General features: G+C 39.4%; 1 protein-coding gene across 8 annotated transcripts in view; it reads right to left on the reverse strand.

Annotated features, from left to right (window-relative positions):
• Positions 1–13,001, reverse strand: part of TRIT1 (tRNA isopentenyltransferase 1) — a 43,055-nt gene that overhangs the window by 17,084 nt on the left and 12,970 nt on the right. For 5 of the 8 annotated variants that reach the window (XR_006205874.1, XM_042951202.1, XM_042951197.1 and 2 more), the window contains exon 2: positions 88–228. The exons of 1 other annotated variant lie outside the window; for it this stretch is intronic. Coding sequence is in view for 6 of the 7 variants with exons in the window: in XM_042951202.1 (XP_042807136.1) it covers positions 88–228 (141 nt within the window). In the remaining variant the exon portion in view is untranslated. Of the gene's footprint in view, positions 1–87; positions 229–6,896; positions 6,913–10,112; positions 10,284–13,001 lie in introns of those variants that run through there. 2 more of the 8 variants (XM_042951200.1, XM_042951201.1) reach the window with 2 other exon arrangements.

A 13,001-nucleotide genomic window follows, 5' to 3' on the forward strand; every position in this document is an offset into this window, starting at 1 on the left:
TTAGAAGAAACTGTCACTGAAAAGAAAACTTTCTGGCTTGGGCTGCCTTGCACCCACAAGCCTAGCTGCTGTCTTTCCTAAGGATATCAGAGCAGTTGCCTTGTTCCTGAAGTCCACAACTGTGTAATTTGTCACAAGAGGATCCACAAAGCTGATCATGTGGTGCTGGCACATTCTCTGCTCTTGGGCAGAAACCTTGTTGGTGATGATGTCTAAGCCTTCATAAACCTAGGGGAAAGAAAATTAGCATGAGATAGTCACCTGCTTCCATAAAAGGCACATTTGAGGTAGGAATGGTGATCCGTACCTCCCTCCAGCCAAACACGTGACTGATGCAAAGCACCGGAATAGATGTGCTCTAAGCATTTGTGTTCAGGGCATAGGGGACCCACCCAAGAAACCCAGGACAAAGGTAGCGGGAGAAAACAAAACACTGGCTTTCTTATCAAATAGTGGCAATTAGTTTAAACTTAAAGATAAAAAGTGTATGTAAATCAGTGCTCAAGTGAGAACTAATTCTGCAAGATTAACTGGAAGTTCTTTAGGCCTGAACTTTAAGCATTTAAAAATGGGCAGGTTGTTTTATTTATTTTACTTATCATAAGTCTCCAGAAAGGTAACATTTTGCATTGCTCATAGTTCTACTTCAAATGCTTAGATATTTCTTGGATTAAAATGCTCTGAAACATTTCTAGGATTTGTATAGCATTGGCTCCATTTGTGAAGAAGTGGCCTATTTACAAAGATACATATAAAACACACACATACACACTTTGAAGTCAGAACCCCTAATACTGCTACACTCTAGTGGAAACATTGTGATCTAACCAAATTACTGCTTCAGGGGGCCAGCATATACAGTCTAAATACTCAAAGGCAATATCCTGTCTGTAAGCTCTTGATCTGCCAATTCAACTAAAAAGTTCAAATGTACTTTTTCTAAATGCAAGGTCTCGGAGTGCAGATCTGAAAATACTAGTTTGAAAATAGGGATGAATGCTTTGAGATTAAATGTTCTCTCTGTAATCACTGATTCTACAGGGAGCATTGAATGAACAAATAATAAGTTCCATAGAGCCCACAAAGATGTTAAAAGCATTTTTTATCTCACATTTCCCTTTACTTACATGGGTGTCGATTAAGTACAGCACAGTATAATGGTTAGGAGGAAGGACGCTGGCGCCAGGCTGCCTCAGATCAATTCCTAGCTCTGCCACTTACCAGCTATTTGTACCAGTGGAGTAGTCAGTTACTAACTTCTCTGTGCCTCAATCCCTCATCAGTAAAATGAGGATAATAATGTCTATCTCGTGGGGTTGTTGCATGGATTAAGTGAGTTAATACATGCAAAGCACTTAGTTTTTGCCTAACTTTGCAGATGCTATGAAGGGTTATTATATTACTACCTGTATTACAACAACTACTATCACAACAGAAGGATAATGGGAAATAAATTTAGTGTTATTATTTATCTCTCTGAAGCCTCTTTGCTGGTAGCTACTGAGGTTTTTTACCCAACAGGGACAGAAGCTATCTTCAGGTAAAATAAAATTGTTAATTAGTAAAATAGTGCACATAAGACATATAAAGAGTCACCAGGAAAGAATCAGCTCTGCCTTTAACTCATTTAATCTGTGCCCGACAACAAACTTGCATTCTTACACCTGAATACTGGTGGAATCTTAGATCACAGGGTGTTCTCTCTGTGTATCTTGAGCAAGACTTCCTTCTGATGTTACAAAGTGCTATAGGATATACCCTACACCGCAGTCTTCTGCACAAATTAAGAAGACTACAGGAGAAAAGGAGTTAACAATTGCGTGTTCCTCTCCCTCTTTTCCCACAAACTTTAGCTGGCTCTGTTGCATTCCAAATGACCCAATCAACGTGAAAGAAATCAAACAGCAACAACTTGATTTTGCCAGTGGAAGATTTCTGAACCCTGTAAGTGGATTCTCGTTTTTAACATTGAGATTAATGTTAAGGAAATTATCGCTGCAAATGCAAAATTACCATCCCCAACTTACAAAAAAAACCAAAATGTAAATATCCCTACCAGCATGTTCTATCCGACATATAGATAAATTTGTAGATAAATTTTCATCCCCCCCCCCCCCCACTTTTCTTTAAATTTTAAAGAGAAACCGAGCACAAGAGGGGAGAGGGGCAGAGGAAGAGAGAATCTTTAAGCAGGCTCCACACTCAGCGCAGAGCCTGACATGGGGCTCAATCCCACAACCCTGGGATCGTGACCTGAGACAAAATCAAGAGGCAGCCACTCAACTGACTGAGCCACCTAGATACCTGGTAAATTGTCATTTTGAGTCTCGTCTTTAAGGGTATCTTCTAGAACTCCTTAAAATAGTAAGCTTAAACAAATAAACACATCAACATAAATCAAACAGAAGGTAACCCCAGAATGAGGCTCACCTTATTTTAAAGGAAGTAGACTACTACACTATTTATGGTATATGCAAATGCCAACAAATATCAGAAAGAAGTACTCATGGTTTAAGGAAAGACTTCTTGCTCACAGAGTTAACAAACTAAAAACTGTAATTCATACAAAAGTACTACATCTTGGTTACCAATGTGAATTGTCATCTTTGAGTGATTTGTCAACTTTTGTTTCCCATACCATCAGACTAAAAGAAACTGGGCATAAAGATATGGGTGGTACTAAACAGGTATCTGATAATAAAAGGATTGTTAATGTTTAGGTATCATATGGCTTTATAGTTTTGTGTTTTGTTTTGCTTTGTTTTGTTTTGTTAAAAAGGAGAAAATAAAAAAGGAGTCACTGGGGCGCCTGGGTGGCTCAGTTGGTTAAGTGTCCGACTCTCAGTTTTGGCTCAGATCATAATCTCGCAGTTTGTGGGTTTGAGCCCACATCAGGAAAGAACAGAGCCGGTTTGGGATTCTCTATCTCTCCTGTCTCTCAGCCCCTCCCCAGCTTACTCCCTCTCTCAAAAAAAAATAAATAAACTTAAAAAAAAAAAAGGAGTCTTTAACTTTGAGGTATACAGTATACTGAAGTACTTATGAATGGAAGTATATATATTTTTTAAAGAAATGAGCTGATCCAAGGTTATATCAATAATGATGTTGCTTCACTCTTCCATTCTAATATGACTTCTTTTGACAGTTAGCGATGTGCTGTTAAAGTTGAGCTTACAAATGACTGTGCAACTTGTGATCACAGCTACTGTGTATTTTTTTCATTTTACCCCTGAATAAATTTTTAATAAGCAAGAAGGCAAGGGTAGATGAAGGGCATATGTAAAGTACATCTATAGCTGCACTGCATGAGAGCAAAAATGACGCTGAAAAGACATTTGTTAATAATGACACAAGAATTACGATCACTGGGGTGCCTGGCTGGCTCAGTCATTAGAGCATCTGATTCTTGATCTCGGGGTCGTGAGTTCGAGCCCCACATTGGGTAGAGATTACTTTAGAAAAGAATTATGATCACGAAATGAAAGGGAGAACAATGATGCAAGTAAAATTTGCAGTAACATTCATAACATTAAAATTTTATCTTTATTTTCTGTTTTTAACCATAGGACAAAAAAAAGAAAGTATATGACAACTGGGATCTACATTCCAATAATGGTGGAAGAGGGATAGACTAAATGAAACAAGATTGGCCAAGTGTTCCTAACTTACTGAAGCTAGGTGACAGACACACAGAAGTTCAACTGGTACTCATTCTATTTTTTTTATATGTTGGAAAACTTCCCTAACAAAAAGTTCCTATAAAAAAATCTGGATGCACTTCATACACAGAGATAGCTATTATCAAAAAACAAAAAATAACAAATGTTGGTGAAGATGTAGAGATATTAGAACCCCTGTGTACTGTTGGTGGGGATGTAAAATGACATAGCTGTGGATGGAAAACAGTACGGTGATTCACCAAAACATAAAAAATAGAGGGACACTGGCTGACTCAGTCTGTAGAGCATGTGACACTTGATCTCAAGGTTGTGAGTTCAAGCCCCACAGTGAGTGTAGATTACTAAAAAATAAAATCTTAAAAACAACACATAAAAAAATAGAATTACCATATTATCTAGCAACTCCACTTCTGGGTATGTACCCCAAAGAACTGAAAGCAGGGAGCTGAACAGGTATTTATACACCCATGTCTATAATAGCAGCATCAATCACTGAGGCCAAAAGGTAGAAGCAACCCAACAGTCCACCATGAATGAATGGATAAATAAAATGTGTTATTCCATTATTATTCAGCCCTAAAAGGGAAGGAAATTCTGACACATACTATAACATGGATGAACCTTAAAGATATTATGATAAGTAAAATAACTCAGTAACAAAAAGCCAAATATTGTATGATTCTACTTACATGATGTAACTAAACTAGTAAAAATTCAGAGGCAAAAAGTAGAATGGTGGTTGCCAGGTGCTGGGGCAGAGAACAATGAAGAGTCCATATAAAACGGGTACAGGGGCGCCTGGGTGGCTCAGTCAGTTGAGTGTCTCAGGGTTCACGGGTTCGAGCCTTGCATTGGGCTCTGTGCTGACAGCTCAGAGCCTGGAGCTTGCTTCCAATTCTGTCTCTCTCTCTCTCTCTCTCTCTCTCTCTCTCTCTGTCCCTCCCCCACTCATGCTCTCTCTCTCTCTCTCTCTCTCTCTCTCTCTCTCTCTGTCTCTCAAAAATAAATAAATGTTTTTTAAAAAAATTTTTTACTTAAAAAAAATGGGTACAGAATTTCAGTTGGGAAGATGAAAAAGATCTGGAGATAGAGGGTGAAGGTTGCAGAACAATGTGAATGTGCTTAATGCATGGTAAAATGGTACATTTTATGTCATGTATATTTTACCACAATAACAACGAAAGACTTGGATGACAGATTTTCAGCACAATGAGAAAACAGTGAATATCTGCAATGAAATGAAATTTTCAAACATTTGCTGAATTTTTCAATTCTTTTAAATATACACCCAGAAGTGGAATTGCTGGATCAAATCACAATTTTCAAAACTATTGAGAGGACTGGTAACGTTCTATTTCCTGAACTGAGTTGTGGTTACACAGGTATTTTCACTTTTTAAATTTTTTTATGTTTCATTTTTTTGAGAGAGAGAGAGAGAAAGAGAGAGCAAGCTGGGGCAACAGGGAGCAAGGCAGCAAACTCACCAACTGTGAGATCGTGACCTGAGCTGAAACCAAGAGTCGACGCTTAACTGACTGAGCCACCCAAGCACCCCTACACAGGTATTTTCACTTTTTGTACACTTACGAATTATGCATTTAAGATTTTACTTTTAAGTAATCTCTACACACAACAGGGGGCTTGAACGCATAATCCTGAGATAAAGAGTCACATGCTCCACCAACTGAGCCAGCCAGGTGCCCCATGAATGATGCATTTTAGGGCATACATTGCTTATCAATTAAAATCATACCACCCAGCCAAAAAGCAAAAACACAGCAACATTTTACACATTGGCACTAAGGATAAATATCTAAACAAATTTAGAAACCAATCAATTTTTGTAAACGTCACATTTGGTCCATACAGATATTTATATTGCAAATGCCCCAACTGGGCTTATTTTATTACCTGCCCACAAAACAACATTCCACCAGGGTAAGTTAGGTTTGTAGCTGATTGCTTTACATTTCACCTATTTTCCAGCTTCAATTACAGTTTCAGTGTGACTTTGCCTATAGAACAGGCAGCCCTGGGTGCTAAGAAGAGCTTAAAGGGTTTGTGTTATCTTTTAAAGGCAGTATGCCACTCCATTCCATCTCCTACTCTCCCAGAAGACACCTGTGATCTGTGTACACAGAAATGACTGGATAAAATGCTTCTCTCTGCACAAATCAGATTCTGTCAATACTAAGGAGGCTCTGGCCTCTTTGTGAGGTCTGATAGCTGAAATATTCTGAAAAATCCCAGGTTTAACCTACTTAGCCAATTATCAACATAACTGACTTATCTCTGCAAACATTTACTGAGTCTATTATGTGCCAGGTAATCTGCAAGATGTTAGGCATGCAAAGAAGATTAAGAAAGGGTCCCTGTCCTCAAGGAGTCCAGGCTAGCAGAAACAGAGATACAAGTAACTGTACTATAAAGACATACGTGGTTTAAAGTTTCTAAGAGACATTAAAGTGTGACTGTACCATCTTCTTTAAATATCATAACCAGCAAACATTTAATGTTCTAGGTATTTAACTGGATACTACAAGGAAATATGAGCTCACACAGCAAAAAATTATCCCAACCCAAAATGTCAACAGTCCTGAAGTTGAGAAACCCTGGTCCAAAGAAATTTCACCATGGAGAAACTCCCCAAAATCCCTGGGTAGTTTTGGTTTAGGTCAGGATATCATGGTTTCATGGGTTTGAGCCCCTCATCAGGCTCTGTACTGACAGCGTGGAGTCTGCCTGGGATTCTCTCTCTCCGTCTCTCTCTGCCCCTCCCACCCTTGTGTTATCTTTGTCTCTCTCAAAATAAATAATAAACATAAGAAAAAAAATCTGAAGCACAGAGAGGTTGCATAGCTAGTAAGTAGTGGGGCTAGGACTTAAAATCCAGGCAACTTGGCTCCAACCCTTTAGGGTTTTTATGCTCTAGGGTGGCCCTAATAAGTGTGTTAATCAGCAAGATCCTGGACACTGGGCAGATTGTGGAGCTCTGTCTGAGTTCAGGTTGGCTATGATGCCCCAACATAGCTGTTTATAAGCAAAATGAAAAGCTGCCCTCCTTGTTTGGTTTCTTCCTCATAAGTTATCTTCCCCCTTTTAACTTCGTTTCCTTCCCAATCCAAATTAGATCCTGAAATCCTTCAATCGCTTTCCTGGCTCTATCACCAAAAGTTGATTTTCCTTTTTGATTAAAAGAATTTGAATTTGGGGCACCTGGGTGGTTCAGTCGGTTGAGCATCCGACTTCGGCTTAGGTCATGATCTCGCGGTTCGTGAGTTCGAGCCCCGCGTTGGGCTCTGTGCTGACCGCTCAGAGCCTGGAGCCTGCTTCAGATTCTGTGTCTCGCTCTCTCTCTGCCCCTCCCCTGCTCATGCTCTGTCTCTTTCTGTCTCAAAAATAAAGAAAACATTAAAAAAAAATTTTTTTTAAAAGATTTTGAATTTGATTATTCAAATGAAGAGATGTGGAAAAGTAGAGAAAAGGTCAAATCTCTTGCCTAACTTCCTTCCCTCCCTCCCTCCCTCTCTCTTCCTCTCTTTCTTAGTAGGCTTCACACCCAGCACGGAGCCCAATGTAGGGCTTGAACTCACAACCCTGAGATCAAGACCTGAGCTGAAATCAAAAGTCAGACACTTAACCACCGACTGAGCCACCCAGGCACCCTATTTAACTTTTCTTTCTTAATAAAAGGATAACTTCTTAAAAAATGTACACTTTATTAAGAAAGAATGAATTAGCTGCAGGAACATGGCAGGCAACTACTCCTTTTAGCTTTGCTTGGCAGAAGTTCAACTGCAGACATGCTGACTAAATCAGACAGAAAGTGGGAGAACCTGTACCTGATGTGTTCAGTCTAGTGAGAGGAGTGGTTTGGAATTTGTAGTGCAGATAGAGACTTTTGGTCCTCCAATGGCTATCTCTATTTAAGGGAAAAGGAACTACAATCATAATACAAGGCCATGCTTCTCAAACTGAGAGGTGCATACATAATAAGTACACTATGCATTCTTCTTAAGCACCAGATCTTCCTAATTGGTAAAAAGAACGTAAAACATGAATTTTTACATCTAAATAAATGCAGACAGGGGCACCTGGGTGGCTCAGTAGATTGAGCATCCGAGTCTTGATTTCTTTGCCTCAGGTCATGATCTCGTGGTTCGTGACTTCAAGCCCCACATCGGACTCCGTGCTGACAGTGCGGAGCCTGCTTGGGATTCTCTCTCTCTCTCTCTCTCTCTGCCCTTCCCCACTCGTCCCTCTCAATAAATAAATAAATGTTTAAGTAAATAGATAAATAAATGCAGACAGCCTGCTTGGGATATTCTCTCTCTCTCTCTCTGCCCTTCCCCACTCATCCCTCTCAATAAATAAATAAATGTTTAAGTAAATAGATAAATAAATGCAGACAGATCAGGGCAGAGAATGCAAAACTGGCATACTTTAAAGTTAACATACTTTTGGGGCGCCTGGGTGGCTCAGTCGGTTAAGCAGCCGACTTCGGCTCAGGTCACGATTTCGCAGTCTGTGAGTTCGAGCCCCGCGTCGGGCTCTGTGCTGACAGCTCAGAGCCTGGAGCCTGTTTCAGATTCTGTGTCTCCCTCTCTCTGACCCTCCCCCGTTCATGCTTTGTCTCTCTCTGTCTCAAAAATAAATAAACGTTAAAAAAAAAAAAAAGTTAACATACTTTTAACATACTTTAAAGCTGAAGTATGAGAAACTCCGCAACGGAGAGCCTCTGCAGTGGCTGCTTAGACGTCCACCTGCAAGCCCTGGCAAAGCATGGATGTAAGGAAATTCCGAGATCATCTACCCGGTCCGATCACCTGAAATTTTATACTTGAGAATACAGAGGCTCAGGGAGCTCCCCTGCATATATAATTGGCTGGCAATAGAGACACGACTAAAGCCTAGATGCTCTGCCCATAACACAAGCTGTTTCTGCTGCCTCTCGTGAGGAGTTTTTATTCCCATTTGACTCTAGTCTGTTTGCTTGATTGAAGTAATGAATTCCTACTAAGGTGAAATTAAATTCCAGAAACTGAGAAGACAGCTTCCATACACTGAACCCCTTCAAGGTTTTGAAGAGTAAATATGATAGAAAGCTGAAAATATAAACAAAGACGATGCCATGTGACCATAATGCTGGGACAGAAACAAAAGGGCTCTTTTGAGAAAATAAAATCAATAATAAAGCTCTTCTTGTGGCCAATTTTACAGCCTCCAGATTGGCCCACTTTTGATAGTTTCAGTGAGATTTTATTTTAAGATACCTGAGATAGAGCATATATTATTTGGAGGTCTGTATCTAAGTTAGGGAAAGCCAACAGTGTATGATGGAGCCAGAAGCACGGGTTCAAATTCTGACTCCACTACCCAACTTCGTTTCGCAGGATATTTAAGTATCTTAGTTTTCCTTGCCTCAAGTATCCTAATCTATAAAATGGGAATAATAATAATAATAATAGTACCTACACTCCTCACTATGTTATTCTGGAGATTAGAGTTAATATAGATGAAATATTTAGAATAATGGCAGGCAAATGGTAATAAGCACTATAGAAGTGCTTGGTATTATCTATATTTAATTGGTGGTGATTAAACAAGATTTTTCTTGGTGTTTCGAGGTGAGACCCCTGGCTAGGGTTTGAAAGAAGAGAACCACAAAATACCAGAGCTAAAAGGAGCTTTAGACACCATGACAGACAGGGGAGCCTGTGTGGCTCAGCTGGTTAAGTGTCCAACTCTATTTCAGCTCAGGTCATGATCTTGGGATTCATGGGGATCAAGCCTGGCTTCAGGGTCTGTGCTGACAGTGCGAAGCCTGCTTGGGATTCTCTCCCTCCCTCCCTCCCACACACAAGCATGCCCACTCTTTCTCTCAAAACAAATAAAAAATAAATAAAATAGACACTGACAGACACTGTATGACCCACAAAGCCTAAAATATTTACTAACTGGACCTTAACAGAAAAAGTCTGCCCACTCCTGATCTGATCTAATCAGTCCCCCCTCACTAATATAGCCAAAGAGGAAACTAAAGCCCAGAGAGGGCAGTATCTTGTCCCAGGTTATAAGTACAGCGAGTTAGTGGCAAAGCTGAGACTAAAACCCAGTTTTCTCAGTAAATAAAACTGCCTGCTAGGCTAAACAAGCTAAATGAAGACCTCAGAGTAAAGACAGACTATAAATTAGGAAACATTTGCCTATTAGGCAAATCATCTAAATCTAATTCTAATCAATACACACTTTCTGAATACTATAAGCCTGAGCATCAATGTTTTTTAATGCTACCCAGGTGATTACACTGTGCACCTGGGAGTGAGAACCACCGTTACAAGTTATGATGCTAGGCACTAGCAAGATGTAAACCAAAAAAAAAAAGGAAAGTAAGGAAACTGGGTAGTGGGGTAGCTAACCAAAAGTACCCACCTGGACAACACAGAATCCCATATTCCATCTGTAATTATGTATGTAGGGGACTGCAAGGAAAGAGCAACAGGCATGCTGAAGGCAAGGAGGCCTGAGTATACCTTCATTTACACCAGAGCATCAACAATACTTTTTGTTCACATCTGTAAGTTCCAACAGTTCAATACATTATAAATCTATTATAACATTCTCATTTTTTTTTAAAGTAGACTCGGGGCACCTGGATGGCTCAATCAGTTAAGCGTCTGACTTCAGCTCAGGTCATGGTCTCACTGTTCATGAGTTGGAGCCCCGTACTGGGCTCTGTGCTGACAGCTCAGAGTCTGGAGCCTGCTTCAGATTCTGTGTCTCTCTGTCTCTCTCTCTCTCTCTGTCTCTCTCTCTCTCTCTCTGCCCCTCCCTGGCTCACACTCTGCCTCTCTCTCTCTCTTTCTCTCTCTCTCTCTCTCTCAAAAATAAATAAACATTTTTAAAAGTTGTTAAATCTTTAAGAAAAAATAATAAAGTAGGCTCTATGTGCAACGTGGGACTTGAACTCATGACCCAGAGAGCAAGAGTCCATGTTCTACTGACTGGGCTAGCCGGGTGCCCCTATAATATTCTCTTTCTAAAAGAATGTTAAAACCAACATGTACTCACAAAAAGTATGAGAACATACAAACCTAAAACATTTATTATGACCCCAAAAAATCACACAAGTCAAAAGACAAATGACCAACTGAAAAAAATACTTCCAATACATGAGACTGCATAAAGGATTCAAACTTACAATACACAAAAAACTCTTAAAAACCAATAAACACAAAAATGAAAACCATTATATAGAAGTGGGCATAACAGGTATGAGCAAGGAATTAAAACAAGCAATACACAAATGACCAATGCACCCTTGAAAAGACAATTAAACAAAGAAATGAAATCAAAATGAAATTCATTTGTTTACCAAACTATAATAATGAAAAGATAGGTAATACACAGAATTGCAAGGGTGAACAAAAATAGACATACCACTGATACAAACTTTCTTCAAACCAAAAGTCTGGCAATATGTATCAAAATGTAATGTGTGCCAACCAGCAACAAAAAGACAACCAACCCAATTTAAAAATGAACACAAGAGGCGCCTGGGTGGCTCAGTCAGCTGAGTGTCCTACTTCAGCTCAGGTCACGATCTCACGGTTCGTGGGTTCAAGCCCCACATCCGGCTCTGTGCTGACAGCTCAGAGCCTAGAGCCTGCTTGGGATTCTGTGTCTCCCTCTCTCTCTGCCTCTCCCCCACTCATACTCTCTCTCATCTCAAAAATAAACATTAAAAAAAAAAAAAAATGAACACAAGACCTAAATAGATATTTTTTCCAAAGAAGATATTACACAAATGGCCACTAAGAAAATGTAAATCAAAACTGTAAAGTGATACCACTTTCACACCCACTAGGATGCTATAATTTTTTTTTTTTAAGGAAAATTTTATTAAAAAGGAAAAGGGCGCCTGGATGGCTCAATCGTTTGAGCGTCCAACTCCTGATTTTGGCTAGGTCATGATTTCACCGTCATGAGACTAAGCCCCATGTTGAGCTCAGCATGGAGTGCAAAGCCTGCTTAGGATTCTCTCTCTCTGCCTCTCCCCAGCTTGTGCCCTCTCTGTCTCAAAATAAACAAACCTAAAAAAAATAATAAAAGTTAAAAATAATTTTTTAAAAGGAAAAATAACAAGTATTGGAGACAAGGTAGAGAAATTGATACCCTTACACATTGCTGGTGGGAATGTAAAATAATACAGCCATTGTGTAAAAACAGTTTGGCAATTCCTCAAAAAGGTAGACATAGAATTACCATGACCCAGCAATTCTACTCCTAGGTATTACCCAAAAATAACTAAGAACAGATAATCAAACAAATACATGTACATATACATACAAGTTCACAGTAGCACTATTCATAATAGCCTAAGGTACTAAAGCCCATCAATAGATGGGACAAATTGTGATCTATACATACAAAGGAAAATTATTCAACCATAAAAAGGAACAAATTACCAATACATGCTAACAGATTATATGACTGCATTTATATGAAATATCCGGAATAGGTAAAATCTATAGGGACAGAAAGCAGACAAGTATTTGCCAGGAGCTGGGAGGGAAGGGAAAATGGGCAAGTAACTGCTTAATGGGTATGGGGTTTTCTTTTGGGGTGGTGGAAATATTTTGGAACTAGACAGAGGGTATGGTTGTACACCACTGTGAATATACCAAATGACACTGAATCATTCACTTTAAAGATTTGATTTTTTAAGTAATCTATACACCCAACATGGGGCTCAAACTCACAACCCCGAGATCAAGAGTCACATGCTCTACTGACTGAGCCAGCCAGATGCCCCAGAATCATTCACTTTAAAATGGCTGATGCTGGGCACCTGTGTGGTTCAGATGTTTAAACGTCTGACTCTTGATTTTGGCCCAGGTCATGATTTCACGGTTCATGAGATCGAGCCCCACATCCGGCTCTGCACTGACAGAGCAGAGCCTACTTGAGATTTTCTTTCTCCCACTCTCTCTGCCCCTCTCCCATGTGTGTGCTCTCTCCCGCAAAATAAATAAACTTTAAAAAACAAAAAACAATTTAAAATGGCTGACGTCATATGAATTTTCCCTCAATGAGAAAAATAATATAACCTCTAATAACCTCAGAAAATTGGGAGGAAAAAAAGAGGTAATGTTTACATCTTACCCAGTATTTCCATTCTAGGAATTTATCCTGAAAAAGGAATCACACAGTCCAAAAAGATGTATGTGTAAAGATGTTCATCTCAGCATCATTTATTATAGCAAAAAACAACCCTTTAAATGTCCTTCAGTAGAAACCTCATTAATTATGATACATCTA

This window comes from Panthera leo, chromosome C1 (assembly GCF_018350215.1).
Source record: "Panthera leo isolate Ple1 chromosome C1, P.leo_Ple1_pat1.1, whole genome shotgun sequence".
Taxonomy (NCBI): Eukaryota; Metazoa; Chordata; class Mammalia; order Carnivora; family Felidae; genus Panthera; species Panthera leo.